At 42.8% G+C, this 14,919-nt stretch overlaps 1 protein-coding gene across 1 annotated transcript in view; it reads right to left on the reverse strand.

The window, feature by feature from the left end:
- Positions 1 to 14,919, reverse strand: part of cwc27 (CWC27 spliceosome associated cyclophilin) — a 64,642-nt gene that overhangs the window by 43,180 nt on the left and 6,543 nt on the right. The window contains exons 7-10 of the mRNA XM_061733887.1: positions 14,437 to 14,506; positions 11,452 to 11,531; positions 11,340 to 11,370; positions 11,058 to 11,233 (exon numbers count right to left, since the gene is read on the reverse strand). Coding sequence (XP_061589871.1) covers positions 11,058 to 11,233; positions 11,340 to 11,370; positions 11,452 to 11,531; positions 14,437 to 14,506 — 357 coding nt within the window. The remainder of the gene's footprint in view (positions 1 to 11,057; positions 11,234 to 11,339; positions 11,371 to 11,451; positions 11,532 to 14,436; positions 14,507 to 14,919) is intronic.

Consider the following 14,919-nt stretch of genomic DNA (forward strand, 5'->3'; position numbering starts at 1 on the left):
AATCTTAACGGTTTTGACTAGGAATGGGCGATATTTTACCGTTCACGATATACCGTCAAAGAAATTCCTCACGATAAGAATTTGTCATGACGCGGTAAAAACGATAAATTCCCGTTGATGATGTTTTTGTGTAAAGCTGATTTATGGAAGGAAGGAAGGAAGGAAGGAAGGAAGGAAGGAAGGAAGGAAAGAAGGAAGGAAGGAAGGAGGAAGGGAAGAAGGAAGGAGAGAGCAGGAGGAAAGAAGAAAGGAAGGAAGGAAGGAAGGAAGGAAGGAAGGAAAGAGCAGGAGGAAAGAAGGAAGGAAGGAAGGAAGGAAGGAAGGAAGGAAGGAAGGAAGGAAGGAAGGAAGGAAGGAAAGGGGAGAAGGAAGGGAGAAAACAAGGAAAGGAGGAAGGAAGGGAGAAAAGAGGAAGGGAAGAAGGAAGGAAAGAGCAGGAGGAAAGAAGGAAGGAAGGAAGGAAGGAAGGAAGGAAGGAAAGAGCAGGAGGAAAGAAGGAAGGAAGGAAGGAAGGAAGGAAGGAAGGAAGGAAGGAAGGAAGGAATGAATGAAAATTTTAAATTCCTCGTCAATGACTCAAATGTTTTAGGCTGATGTAATGACAAGCATTGGCTCTTTCAAAAACTGTATTTCTCGTGTACACACTGCCAGCTGAGATGTTCTTCAAATTTTAATGATGCAGATTAACCTAAAAACGTACTCATCTGGCTCAGACTTTAGGACAGTCAGGAAAGGCCTGACACCAAAATGCAGTCATGCGTTCATAACTGGGGTTGAGCAGAGAATGAAAAACATCACACAAGTGGAGTTTATGTGGAGTACCGAGGATCTGTCCCTTTGTGTTATGACCAAACTCTTGCCTGCTCATTGCTCACTCATCTGTTGTCATTTGCTTCCAGAAAAACAGACCTAAACTGGTAAAAGCTAGATAAATTACGAACCTTTCCTGTGACTCCCCACTACTCCTGGCAGGCCGAGTCGACTTTTGGGGCTGCCAGTTTCTGTCACTCCTTTAGAAAATTTTAAAAATGTGAAAACCAGAAGAGCTGTGGATGATTAACTTTTCATAAAGAAAGCATATGAGCTGATTGGCAACAGCCCAAGTCCTCTCTCATGATTCAGAACCTTGCATTAAAATACGCCAGTGTCTGGCAGGAGTCTGAGGCTGACACTGGAATTTGACAGCCTTAAAAATAGTAGTGATGACTGTATGGTTCATCAAAAATTCAAGAGTTCTCCAAAAACGTGCACGCGGGCCTGCTTGCCTTTTTTGGAATTCTTCATATTCCACATTCAGCCTTCATCTGACTCTAAGAAATGTAAATACTGACAAAAATCGAGTCATTTAAGTTTTAAATATTGCCCCGGCTTAACTCAGACGAGTCGAATGTTTGAGTAAAACTTAACACCCGAGTCTTGTTTGGAGAAAGTACACCACAAGGATGGCAGCAGCTCCTCCCGCATTGGTGGGTTCAGTCCTGGCTAACGACTGAACAAGTGATGTGGATGAATGTGCTGGAATAACAAGGTAGCCGGGCAAAACTCCCCTCAGGGGGCACCTGGTTGAAAGCCAAGGAGAACTGTGAGCTGGAGAGGAGGAATTCAACCTCAATACAGGAATCTGCGAGACTCTGCAGAGCAATCAAGACTAAGACGTTACCAATGCAGTGAACCTAAGCTTCCTCTTTTTAGCGAGCCCTTTATGCCCCATGATTACCGACTAGGTGCTTCAGTCGTTAATCTTGCCGAGTTACGTTTTGTGGTTAACTTAATATTTTGCTCATCTGAGAGTAGCAGACGTTGAGCCCAGTCCAAGTGGTATTCTGCCCGTTTTTTTTTGTTTTTTTTTCACTCACTCTAAAGTATAACCCCACATACTCGGTTTGCATTACTGTCTGGAACTGCTTCCAGTCAGCAAGTGCCCCATATGAGGTAAGGTTGAAAAACCAGAGATGTGTAAAACTGGCAGTCCCAAAACATACACAATCCCGCTGCCAAGAACTGGATTATCTCAAGCAGTTTTCTGCAAAAACGCAGCACTGAAATGCCTTCCTGATCTCTGCAACCTTTTCCTGAGAAGGCGCCGGGTTATGACCGATGACAAGAGACAGGTGCAGCCAATTAATACGCAGCAACATGCCATCTGGGGTACGGCCTTTTTGTTGGGTAATTGGTGTCTGATTTCCCCTTTAAAATTGAAGTTTATTCAAGGCTAAAAGAATGCTTTTATTAAGGTGCTGCACAAACTGCTAAAACGGAAATATCCCCTGAAAGATATTTCCAAGTTGTCTTTTTTTGTTCTTTTTTAACAACTATAATCAACCACACGTGCTGCAGGTTCCTGGTTAAAGGTATTTTTTTCAAAATCTAACAGAAAATAGCAGCAGAACCCCTTTTTCACAGGAGGTGGAGCAGGTGTCAGGTCCACGTTACCCTGAATAACTATGGGAGTTGTGGGCCCCTCTTTGAATCCAAGTAGGGCTGGGCGATATATCGAGATTTTAATATATATCGATATATTTTCAAACACGATATGGTACGAGACAATATCGTTTATATCGATTTTTAAAAAAAAATTATTTATTTATTTATTTTTTTTACATTTTTTTTTTTATGATTTTGATATAGCTTATTTTGTGACAAATTGACTTGTTTTATTTCAGATTTGCACAAATGTTTTGTTATTTGCACAACTGTCAACCTCAGTGGAAAAGTCTGCCTGTTACTGTCTACATTGTATTAATTGCACAGTGTATTTTAATTTAATTGTTATGCAGGAAAGGGATATTTGTTTTATTTTATTCAAGAAGCATTTTTATTCTATATATGCAGGCAGTTTATTTTTATTTCATTTGTTTTATACATTTTGATATTGTGCAGACCTCTGTTAATAAAGGAACCTGTGTGACATTTGGCACGAGGCTTTGTATTAAAACTGACTGTTTTTTTAAGGGTTTGCCTCAGAAAAAAATGAAGCTAACAGAGATGCTATGCTATAATGCTTTGGGGGAAACCCCAATTAAGGCACAGAAAAATATCGAGATATATATCGAGTATCGCCATTTAGCTAGAAAAATATCGAGATATGACTTTTGGTCCATATCGCCCAGCCCTAAATCCAAGGCAGGTTACCAAAGGCCTTGGTGACCACGCCAGGGGACCCAGGCCAGCTCATTTATTACACTGTCAAGGTACCGATGCATGGAGAACAAAAATCGGCACAAGTGATGTGAGTCAGCCATCGATTGACCTGAATTTTAAAAATCTGGGTCAGCCACAGAAAATCTGAAAATGATTGGCTGGGTTAAATTAATAACCATTGAAATTGCAAAAAATTGGAGCAGAAGTCGTCACTCTTAGTTACCAAATGGAAAATAGTTTAAGAATTAATTCTAAACTGAAGTTGATTTTAAAGACAATAAGTATGACTTCAACTGTCATTGCTTCACTTTTACCCCATCCAGGACCTCTGACGGTGGCATTTTGCCTAACTATGATCGCTGTAGTACTCGGGAGGAATACTGGTCCCAAAAAAGGGAAGTTTTTATAGCAAATAAACTCCCACTAAAGTAACAGCTCGCATTCATTTAACGTCAAGCTGTGAAGTGGCTTCAAATAGACAATGGCACCCTGGTTTTTACAGACTCCAAGTCATCCTCACTGCGTCATTAAAGTCTCAGAGATACAGGTATGTGATAATGTGCGATATGAATAACAGGATGTGCAGTTTGTGTCATTATCCTCGGGCTGCAGTAACTGAAAAGCGATTACCAGAAGCAGCAGAGGGAGCCAGGCCCTGCTGGCAGAAGCAGCTCACGCTGCGTCCCGCAGCCATATGGAAACGTTTTGCTTCCCCAGTCATGCCCCGTCGGGTTTAACAAAAGTGGCGACTACCACATACGCTGCTTTTGGGACTTCATTCAGTAGTGTCTTTTATAGAGCAGCAACCCCCCCACCCCCACCCCAAAAGAGGCCTACTTCAAACACAGCAAAACCAGATTTGATCAATTGGAGCACAAAAGAAGTGAGTGAGCAAAATCCTAAAACCTGAATGACCGAGTCCATCAAACCCCGAGACACATTGAGACAAACTCCTTTCAGGCCCGGACCATAATTCATCCGCGCTTTAAAGCTTTTGGGGCACCTTTTCTCTTGAACGTGAGTACAATCTAAGCACTGTGCAAACATGTCATAGTGGAATTTAATCTGGTGGCTGCTGGACAGCAACAGAAGATAGTTTTGACCTGATGTGAAAACCATTTGGGATTCAGGGTGACTTCTAATTTCATGCATTTTCCAGCAGCTTCGGCTATACAGAGAAGGATCCAGTGAGGACTGGTAATTTACAGTATGAAGGATTTAAATGAAAGACTGAAAAGCATCTGTGAAGTCAGGCACGGAACTGAGAAAAGTGCCTGCTTTTAACATCCTCTTTCCCGTCTGACCCTGATAACTAGATACCAGTCAGTGCTCCTCCTTGTGCACAGACTAGCTGAAAAGCGTGAAGCAAAGTGTCTGTGGGAGAGCGGAGCTCACCCTGCAACAATGCCCTCTTTGTCCTGGGCTAACACTGTACCTACAAGTCTGCTCTTTGATTCCCTGCCAAGACAAACCACTGTGTTGGGTTACAGTTCTTGTAGCAAAACAATCTGCGCTTGTGTTTAATATACTTCAGTCCGCCTGCATCGGGCTGGCTGTCAGTCAGGTCATACACACATAACTGACCGGGGGCCTGCTCCTTATCCCATTAGCGCTAATGAGAGAAGGGTATGTTCATAACGTGTGTTGAGGGCTACCTGTTCATACGGAGGAGACGTAGCCGGCCAACCTGAAGCATCAAAGAGAGATGAAAGATAAATCGCTCTGCGAGTTCTCCTGAGGTCGTGTTCATACTGAAGTTGTCTCAAAAGCCGTCAAGCTATACTCTCACCTTCTACACACACACACACACACACTAGGGATGGGCGGTATGGACTAAAAAATGTATCACGATAATTTCTGGCATTTATCCCGATAACGATAAAAATGACGATAAAAAAATACCATTTCAACTCCACCTTTTCTATTGTAAATCTATCTCGCTCTCAGATCCGTCATGTTTGTTACACAAAAACGTATCAACGGGAATTTATCCTTTTTTCTTTCTTTCTTTCTCTTTCTTTCTTTCTTTCTTTCTTTCTTTCTTTCTTTCTTTCTTTCTTTCTTTCTTTCTTTTTCCCTTCCTTCTTTCCTCCTGCTCTCTCCTTCCTTTTTCCCTTCTTCCTTCCTTCCTTCCTTCCTTCCTTCCTTCCTTCCTTCCTTCCTTCCTTCCTTCCTTCCTTCCTCCCTCCCTCCCTCCCTCCCTCCCTCCCTCCCTTCCTTCCTTCCTTCCTCCCTTCCTTCCTTCCTTCCTTCCTTCCTTCCTTCCTTCCTCCCTTCCTTCCTTCCTTCCTCCCTTCCTTCCTTCCTTCCTTCCTTCTTCCCTTCCTTCCTTCCTTCTTCCCTTCCTTCCTTCCTTCCTTCCTCCTGCTCTCTCCTTCCTTCTTCCCTCCCTTCCTTCCTTCCTTCCTTCCTTCTTCCCTTCCTTCCTTCCTTCTTTCCTCCTGCTCTCTCCTTCCTTCTTCCCTTCCTTCCTTCCTTCCCTTCCTTCCTTCCTTCCTTCCTCCTGCTCTCTCCTTCCTTCTTCCTTCCTTCCTTCCTTCCTTCTTCCCTTCCTTCCTTCCTTCCTTCCTCCTGCTCTCTCCTTCCTTCCTTCCTTCCTTCCTTCCTTCCTTCCTTCCTTCCTTCCTTCCTTCCTTCCTTCCTTCCTCCTGCTCTCTCCTTCCTTCCTTCCATCTTCCCTTCCTTCCTTCCTTCCTTCCTCCTGCTCTCTCCTTCCTTCTTCCCTCCCTTCCTTCCTTCCTTCCTTCCTTCTTCCCTTCCTTCCTTCCTTCTTTCCTCCTGCTCTCTCCTTCCTTCTTCCCTTCCTTCCTTCCTTCTTCCCTTCCTTCCTTCCTTCCTTCCTTCCTCCTGCTCTCTCCTTCCTTCTTCCCTCCCTTCCTTCCTTCCTTCTTCCCTTCCTTCCTTCCTTCTTTCCTCCTGCTCTCTCCTTCCTTCTTCCCTTCCTTCCTTCCTTCCTTCCTTCCTTCCTTCCTTCCTTCCTTCTTCCCTTCCTTCCTTCCTTCTTGCCTTCCTTCTTCCCTTCCATCCTTCCTTCTTCCCTTCCTTCTTCCCTTCCTTCCTTCCTTCCTTCTTCCCTTCCTTCCTTCCTTCCTTCCTTCCTTCCTTCCTTCCTTCTGCTCTCTCCTTCCTTCTTCCCTCCCTTCCTTCCTTCCTTCCTTCCTTCCTTCCTTCCTTCCTTCCTTCCTTCCTTCCTTCCTTCCTTCCTTCCTTCCTTCCTTCCTTCCTTCCTTCCTTCCTTCCTTCCTTCCTTCCTTCCTTCCTAAAAGGAATTTTTTTGACGGTATATTGTGAACGGTAAAATATCGCCCATTCCTAACACACACACACACACACACACACACACACACACACACACACACACACACACACACACACACACACACACACACACACACACACACACACACACACACACACACACACACACACACACACACACACACACACACAACAAAGGCTCAGAGATACACACCGTTTGCTTCTGCTTCAACACAGTAAGTAATTTGCGCTGCACGCCAACATTCCTGTTTCAAATAGCAGAGCCACTGATGTTGGTCCAGCGATCTACGACTGAGACGAGTGTGTGATCTGGTGGTGTGTGCTTGTAGGAAAGGGAGCGCGTGAGAGTGTGGAAACGGAGCCGAGGACGCTCTACTTCGACAGGTGGGAGCTAAGACGACCATATCTGTGAAAACGAAGCCGTAGCAGAGGCTGGTAAAGACCAAAAGATGTTGAGCTACAGATTAGATCATTGTTGGATGATTATTTTAAACCGAATGTGTCCACAAATACAAATCCTCCTGACTCAGCATGGGAAAACAGCTGTTTAATGTTTTCTTGAGAAGCCCCGTAACTATGACTACAACCTCAATGATGTCACGGAGCTGTCAGTCAGGAGTGTTGGATAAGAGCTTTTATACGCCCATGTGAGGAACCAGAGAACTCCTGTCTCATCACGCTAGATGAGTCTGGGCGAAGAGGGAAAAATACAAAAATAAAACACACGTGAACACGCCAAAAAGATGACATCCAGCTGCCAGCTAAGACGTACGCTCCACGATATGTGTGACATATTATTATGACCCATAATTGAGCCTGGCTGACTCTTTTCCTCGAGCCTGGTTCCTCTGGATTCAACTTGGAATTCCAGGGGACGGTAGAAACTGATGCCTCTGGAGGCCACCGGATAGACCAGAAATGAGGCGGGTACTGAAGAGCAGACCGACATCCAGGACAACATCAACAAAAGATGAAAACAGAATAGAGCGGAGCAGGAAAACCGGGAGGAAGTGGAAGGATATGGCTAGACAGCCTATGACATTAATGCCAAGAAAACTAAATTAGGGAGCATGATGTTGGTATTTTTTACCTGACATGTTCCAGTTTACATTTTTACTGTCCACCGCTCAGATACAAGCTTCAACATGAAAAACAATAAATCAATTTGCTCGACCTCTCCCTGAAGAGTGACCCCGGTACAACCAGAGATCATTCAAGACATTTCTAAATCGGATTAAGCATGACACACTATATGCAGTACACCAAAAGAACCACAAAAAGCCCAGGTTGAAAATCACTCTGTGTAGCAATACCACTTCTGACCACATGGGGGCAGGAAGAACTACTGGGTCGACTGAGAGTGCTGTGCTAAAGTACACTGACAACTTGTAATTCCACTCTGTTCCACTAGAGGTGCACTTAGTCCTGTCTGACGCTGGGAGCCGACACATGAAGGTGCCAGTGATTTTACATTGCAAAAAAAGAAATGTACATTAATGTTTTAAATATATTCAAAACATTTCTATATTTAAATGAATATTAGATATATTCATATTTAAAAACTGTGTGGTGAACCCTGCAGCCTTAAAGGTATTGTGACATCATTTTTAACATGCTTTTAACACTATTAAAAGTCTTGGCCAACATCCCTCAAATGTGTCTAAAAGAGTGTAACAAGAAAAACTTCACTCTAGTACTCCATTCCTGGCTTTTTATGACAGTGTTTTTTTGCACCGTGAAAAATGCTTCCTTTTCCCCCTTTCCTGTCAATCATTGCTCCGCTCCTCCTCCAAACCTCCTCCTCCAGCCATACGCTCACAGCGGCGTCGGAGAGTTAAGCCGGGAGCGACAGGCGAAGCATGCACGGAAAAGCAGCAGGGCGAACCACAGCAAACAATCATAAAAATAAAGGCATGCAAGCAGCAGTGTCCCCTTATCTTAAGTCCAGTCAGTGGCCGCGGGTCTTCTTAGCAGTTTTCCTCCGGTGATGAGAAGAGAAGAGGCTCTAAACAGCTCCGTGTTAAGCCTGATTTATGGTTCCGCGTTAAATCGATGCAGAGCCTACGCCGTAGGGTTCAGCGTACGGTGCGCGTCGCCGCGTAACCCTACGCCGTAGGCTCTGCGTCGGTGTAACGCGGAACCATAAATCAGCCTTTATGGTGCGCTGGAGAGGAGAGGAGGCAGGGAGCTGGGTGGAGGGGGCGGTGATTTAGCGGGTTTATACGTAACGACCCGCCAGCAAACCAGATGAGCCGTTTTTGCAGTTATGCCGAAAATCCCAGAAAGCACACAATACACTGAATGTTAAAAGTTCGTTGTTTTTTGGGTGTAATTGATGTCAAGACACCCAACAAAACACAAAAAATCAAGAAAAATGTGTTTTTCATGTCACAATACCTTTAAAGCTACTATGTAGTAATACCACTTCTGACCACATGGGGGAAGCATATCATAAGAAAGTTCACATGTCAGTTTCTGTCCTTGAGGACCTTTTAGGGTCAAGGTCCGAAACAGATATGGAGACTTCTGACAGCTTTCAGTTTGTACATTCATTTCACCCATCTTTTTGGGTGCTTATGAATATGGAACCAATATAGCAATACCACAGAACATCAAGGGGGCAGTATTGAGTCAGATGTTGAACTAAACAGAAGAATATGAAGAGGAGAAAATTGGATATAACACCACATTATTTCTATATAAAGAAGTAGACAAAAACTGAATGCTTCTCAGAAATGTGTCACTTTCTTGCCACCTGGCATTAAATGTTTGGGGGGGTCAACTCAGCCAACGTTTGGCCATTATAACTTCCTCAGTGAGAAAATCGGCCGGCACTGCTTAATATAACCCACATTTGGCGGGTGGCAGGTGCTGATTTACACTCCTGAAACACGATGAAGCAAACTTGCAAACGAAAGCAGCCAGGCAGGTGTTTGGATACTATACGAAGGGAACCATACACAAACACGATGGCAATGTTATATGTAAACTTTGATGATGAAATTCAGTAATGAGCTACGTGGTTTACATTCAGTGGTTTCAGGGGGATGTGCAGAAGAAAATTAGCCCTGTTCCATGTACAGGTCAAGGCTGAGCATCCACAAAGGTTTTGTTGTTGGGTCCCCACTCATTAGCACAGCACTGTCAGTGGCTTTTTTGTCAATGCAGAAGATCGATATGCCCCCATGCCACCAGAAGAGGTATCGCTACATATAGTGGCTTTATGGTGGAAGGTAATTTGGTGTACTAACCAATGCTGTTTTTGATGGGTTTTTTCCCCTTGGGATTAATACATTATCTATCTATCTATCTATCTATCTATCTATCTATCTATCTATCTATCTATCTATCTATCTATCTATCTATCTATCTATCTATCTATCTATCTCTCTCTTTAATACGGATCAAACTGAGAACTACTATGCAGATGAATTCATCAAGCACGTTTTTTAATCTACCTCGTACATGTCGTCAGATTTTGGAGAACCTTAAGACACATTTACAAGATATTAGCCTAATGCAATGGTTCCCAAACTCTTCCTGACATCCAGAACCCAGAAAGGTTTGTGCCTTTTGGACCTAAAAGGACTAACAACAATGGAGGCAATTTAACTAAGTTACAATGTAATGTCAGTGCAACTGCATCAGCAAACCTTTGCCTATTTTCCCACATGATCTAATTTTGGTCCATATTTAAACCTCTGGTCATCCACCCCCCACACCCGTGCCTCTTCACCCCCACAGACGTCTGCTGATGAACAAAATGTCTGAGCGGGGAAAATGTTCTGTGCAACAGGACTCTTAAACTGTAAAATGCCCTCTCCTTTGTGCCTCAAAGTTACATCAAAGTCCTCTGCCAGACCAACCGCAACCCCATCAGAGAAACCGCCAGACAAAACATGAATGCTTGGGGGAATTTGCCACCACAAAGAGACATAATTAATACATGCTAATGATTGTTTTTGGTGTGCTTCAGCCTGAGGGTTGTCTAAATCTTCATCTCATATCCTTCATGTGGTTCTGGAATTTGTCAATTGGCTGAAATTAACTCTGAAACGACTCGCTGGTCAATAGACACAAGACATATTAAACCTTTCCTCATTTTTTTAACTGCCTCGTATGGCGCTGAACTGAATGTTTTGAAGTTTTAAATGGTTGTTCAGACAAAATACATTTTCATCTTTCTGGATCAGTGACCCCCCACAAAAAACACAAAAAAACGACGTGTTTAAATTATGTAGAGTAAACATGACATGATATAGTAATCAAAAATCACACTGGAGTTTCTCCTCTCATTTGTCATCTGGGCTGTAAATAACATTTCTAATGCTCTTATCCCATCTCCTGTAGATTAAATAAACACTTTGCTCTCTGTAGCAGTAAAGTTTGAACCAAATATGATTTTGTTATTATATCTCTTAAATAAAATGCAGTTATAAGGTTTCAGCTTGAGGTCCATGTATAAAACAGGACAGGAGCGGCCCCGTGTGGTGGTCACGCTGTACTACACGTGAACGATGACGACACTGCTGAAACAAACATTGATATTAAGCTACCAACCAAACCTGCCATTTACAGGATATTGACGAACTTAAGAGAAAAAAAACCAGAATTTAGAAAGTGAACCCCGCTCATACCTGCGGCTGCTCTTCTTTGTTCGGTCCTCCTCGTGGGGCTCTGTGCTTTTCTCTCCAGCTTTTTCTTTCTTCAACTTGTTATTGATGAGCTCTCTCATCTGTTCTTTTGCGTCCGAGTCATACTCTTCATCTGCATTCACGTCATCCTCAATGTCATCATCTGCCTCGTCGTCTGACTGGGGTAGCAAAAAAAAAAAAAAGAAGATGAAACTTTAAAAAAATTAAAACTTCATGAACCGTCTGGGTTTTTTTGTTTGGTTTTTCTACATGTGTTTCACTTACATCAGCTGCTTTTCCAGGTTTCTTTTTCTTCCTTTTAAAAGGAGAATGGATACAGTTTAATATTTGAGAGCAAGCCTAGAGAAAATTAACATTAAATATTGGGTTCACCTACTTATCGACCGCTGGAACGGAGCTCAGTCTGGGGTCGTCTTTCAGGAGATCGTGGCTGCTTTTGCTTTTTCCCTTTAACGTCTGAAGGGACAAAGACCATACATTGAATTTTTTCTTCTTCAGCCCATCCTGAAGGTAGCTCTGAGGTGGACATCGCCTGGTCAGAGAATGCCTGGAAGGCCAGAAACAACCTGCAGGAGAACCCCATCCCTGAACCACCTGAGCTTTACCGCTGCAGTGGAGGTTTGTAGCAGTCTCATGTCTACGGAAGAGTTAGGGCCATGCCAAAATATTTAAGGGGGGAAGATTTCTTTTTATTGTGCACTTGGAGAAAAAAGTTGAAATGTCGAGAAAAAAGTCGAAATGTCGAGAATAATGTTGAAATACAATTTCAAGAATAAAGTCGAAATTTTGTGAATAAAGTCAAAATTTTGAGAATAAAGTTGAAATACAATTTTGAGAAAAAAGTAAAAATGTCGAGAATAATGTTGAAATACAAGTTCAAGAATAAAGTCGAAATACAAATTCAAAAATAAAGTCGAAATTTCGTGAATAAAGTCGAAATTTCGAGAATAAACTTGAAATACAATTTTGTGAATAAAGTCGAAATGTCTCCTCTGGCCCATCAAATCCAGTTAGGAGAGTGACGGACAGCTATGCAGCAGCAGCCATAACTAACTAACTAACTAACTAACTAACTAACTAACGGTGCTTTTATACTAGTACCTACTCGACTCGTCACGCCTTGTCTCGCCTTGTCCTCGTTTGTTTCTAGACACCCAGATCAGAAGTAGGAGGGTTGGAGCGAAGCTGCTGTGACGTATTTGATTGCGTGATCTAAACGAAGAACACAACAACACTAAAGATGTAGAACCTGGAGGAGATGATATATGTGCTGCTGGGTCTGTGACTTGTTCGATATCAAGTTAAAAAATGAGATTGAGAGAAGCCACAAGTGGCGCCGCTTTTTTGTTTGTCTCGGCGCTGATGAAAAGTCAGCTGGTAACCGCGAGCGGCTGAGATCCCTTTTTAATTTTCTCCTCAGCCACCAGGTTTATGAACATCTGCAGCTCAGAGTTGGATCACCAAACAGATTTTTGCACTGCCATTGCCTGTCGGATAAAATGAGGAAGCCGCGAACCACTCTTGCGCTGACTCCCGCTTCCTGATTCAGTCTGACGGCCCCGCCCCCCGACCAATCGGTGGCCTGTATTGTGATGACATCAGATACAGGGCCGACTCAGCACGTTTATGAGCGCGACTCGACTCGCCACGCCCCCGCTTTTACACTACCGGTGGAGGCGGGTGGAGGCGGGTGGAGGCGGGTGGAGGCGTGCCGAGTAGATACTTTTTCTGTATTTATTCTGCCGAGGTTCTAAGCGTGCTGAGTCAGACGTTTGAATCAGGAAGCGGGAATCAGCGCAAGAGCAGCTCACGGCTTCCTCATTTTATTCGACAGGCAATGGCAGTGCGAAAGTCTGTTTCATGATCCAACTCTGAGGTGCAGATGTTCATAAACCTGGTGGCTGAGGAGAGAATTAAAAAGGGATCTAGACGGGCGATAAGGAACGACCAGATCTATCAGGCGCTTGGTCACTTCTCAGCCGCTCGCGGTTACCAGCTGACTTTTCATCAGCGCCGACACAAAAAATAAATAAATAAATTTAAAAAAAAGCACCACCGCTCGAAGCTTCTTTCACTCTCATTTTTAACTTGATATCGAACACAAGTCACAGACCAACAGCTCATATATCATCTCCTCCAAGTTCTACATCTTTAGTGTTGTTGTCTTCTCCGTTTAGATACACAATCAAATACTTCACAGCAGCTTCGCTCCAACCCTCCTACTTCTCATCTGGGTGTCTAGAAACAAACGAGGACAAGGCGAGTGGAGGCGAGGGGAGTCGAGTCGCGCTGTGTAGGTACTAGTATAAAAGCACCATTAGAACCTCGGCAGAATGGATACAGAAAAAGGATCTACTCGGCACGAGTAGGTACTAGTGGAAAAGCGCTATAACTTACATCCTTGGAGTGTAACGTTAAGGGTACGTTTCTGAAGTTATACAACTGCATATGTGTGATATGTGTTTCAAATCAATATCGTAAAGCCAATTCTTGTATTCTGAACCTTGTTGTTCAACTATATTCACAAAATTTTGACTTTTTTTCTCAACATTTCGACTTTTTTCTCGAAATTGTACTTCAACATTAATCTCGACATTTCAACTTTTTTCTCGAAGTGCATAATGAAAAAAAGAAATCTTCCTCCTCTAAAATATTATTTTTATTTTTCTCCTGCCTGGCCCTAACACTCTTCCGTACATGTCCCACGTATGATCAAGAGGATAAAGTCAGTCAGTTAGAAAAGGAGATTATATGTATTTTTGTCTCAGAACCATGAGATTTTTTTTGTATGACTTTCTTTTGAGTCTGAAGTTCACATACATGAAGTTGACTGCAGTTTTAAACACGTTCAAAAATTCCACATGAGGATCTGCTGACATTAAAAGCCTCTGACGGGCTAACCCATGTTCACCCGCCCTTTCATCTCCTGTTTATTTGAATTCGAATCACAGGGACAGCAGCCCATCCACCGGAGGACATGCCCAGTTTTCTGTCTTTTTACGCAGACATTTAACAAATGAAACAATGCCGTGATCCTTGACTGACGTAGAGGAGAAACAGCTGTGAGGGTTGGCAGCCAACAGATGCAGCGATCTGACACATTTTTTTTCTCCTCGTTATCCGAAGCCGGTACGCTTCAAAGCAAGCATTGGAAATACTTTGGCACTGACGAAAGCACAGCCCTCTAAGATCAGCATCACGTCAGTAATATGGTGTTGATAAAAAAAAAATTATAACAGCAATAAATAACACAAAATCAATATTCAGTATCGGCCAATGACGCTGATCCCAGGAATCAGCATCTGTACCGGAAAGAGAAAAAAGCAACAAAAAAAAAAAAAAGATATCAAAACCTCTCTACCTGGCTGACTTGAGCCACCATCTCCTCTTCTTCTTCAGCTTCCTCTCCAAATGACAAAAGACTGAAGTTCCTACAAGGAAGTAAACAAATATCAAATAAATAAAAATGACATTTGAAAATTGAATATTAAAAAAAAAAAAAGAATCAAAGTGATGCAATCCAACAAGATTTATGGAAAAGATGGAAAACAATATGAGGCAAGTGAAACCGACGTTCAAGAACATTATATACTGACAGAGAACATATATACCTAGAAAAATATAGTGAAATATCAATATATAACTCTGGAGTTCAATTTGTTTCCTGAAGCTTACTGTTTACTTGTATTGCACAAATGTTTTCTGAGGCAAAGTAGAAAAAACATATGCAGAGCTAGTAGGACTTGATGTTTCAATTCCTGTGGTTATTCAACACCCTTGACATCAGCAGTAGGAATAGAGTGGTGAGAGGGAGGGCGGGTACTTCATCGGAGTCATATGGTGG

Source organism: Cololabis saira, chromosome 11 (assembly GCF_033807715.1).
Source record: "Cololabis saira isolate AMF1-May2022 chromosome 11, fColSai1.1, whole genome shotgun sequence".
Taxonomy (NCBI): domain Eukaryota; kingdom Metazoa; phylum Chordata; class Actinopteri; order Beloniformes; family Belonidae; genus Cololabis; species Cololabis saira.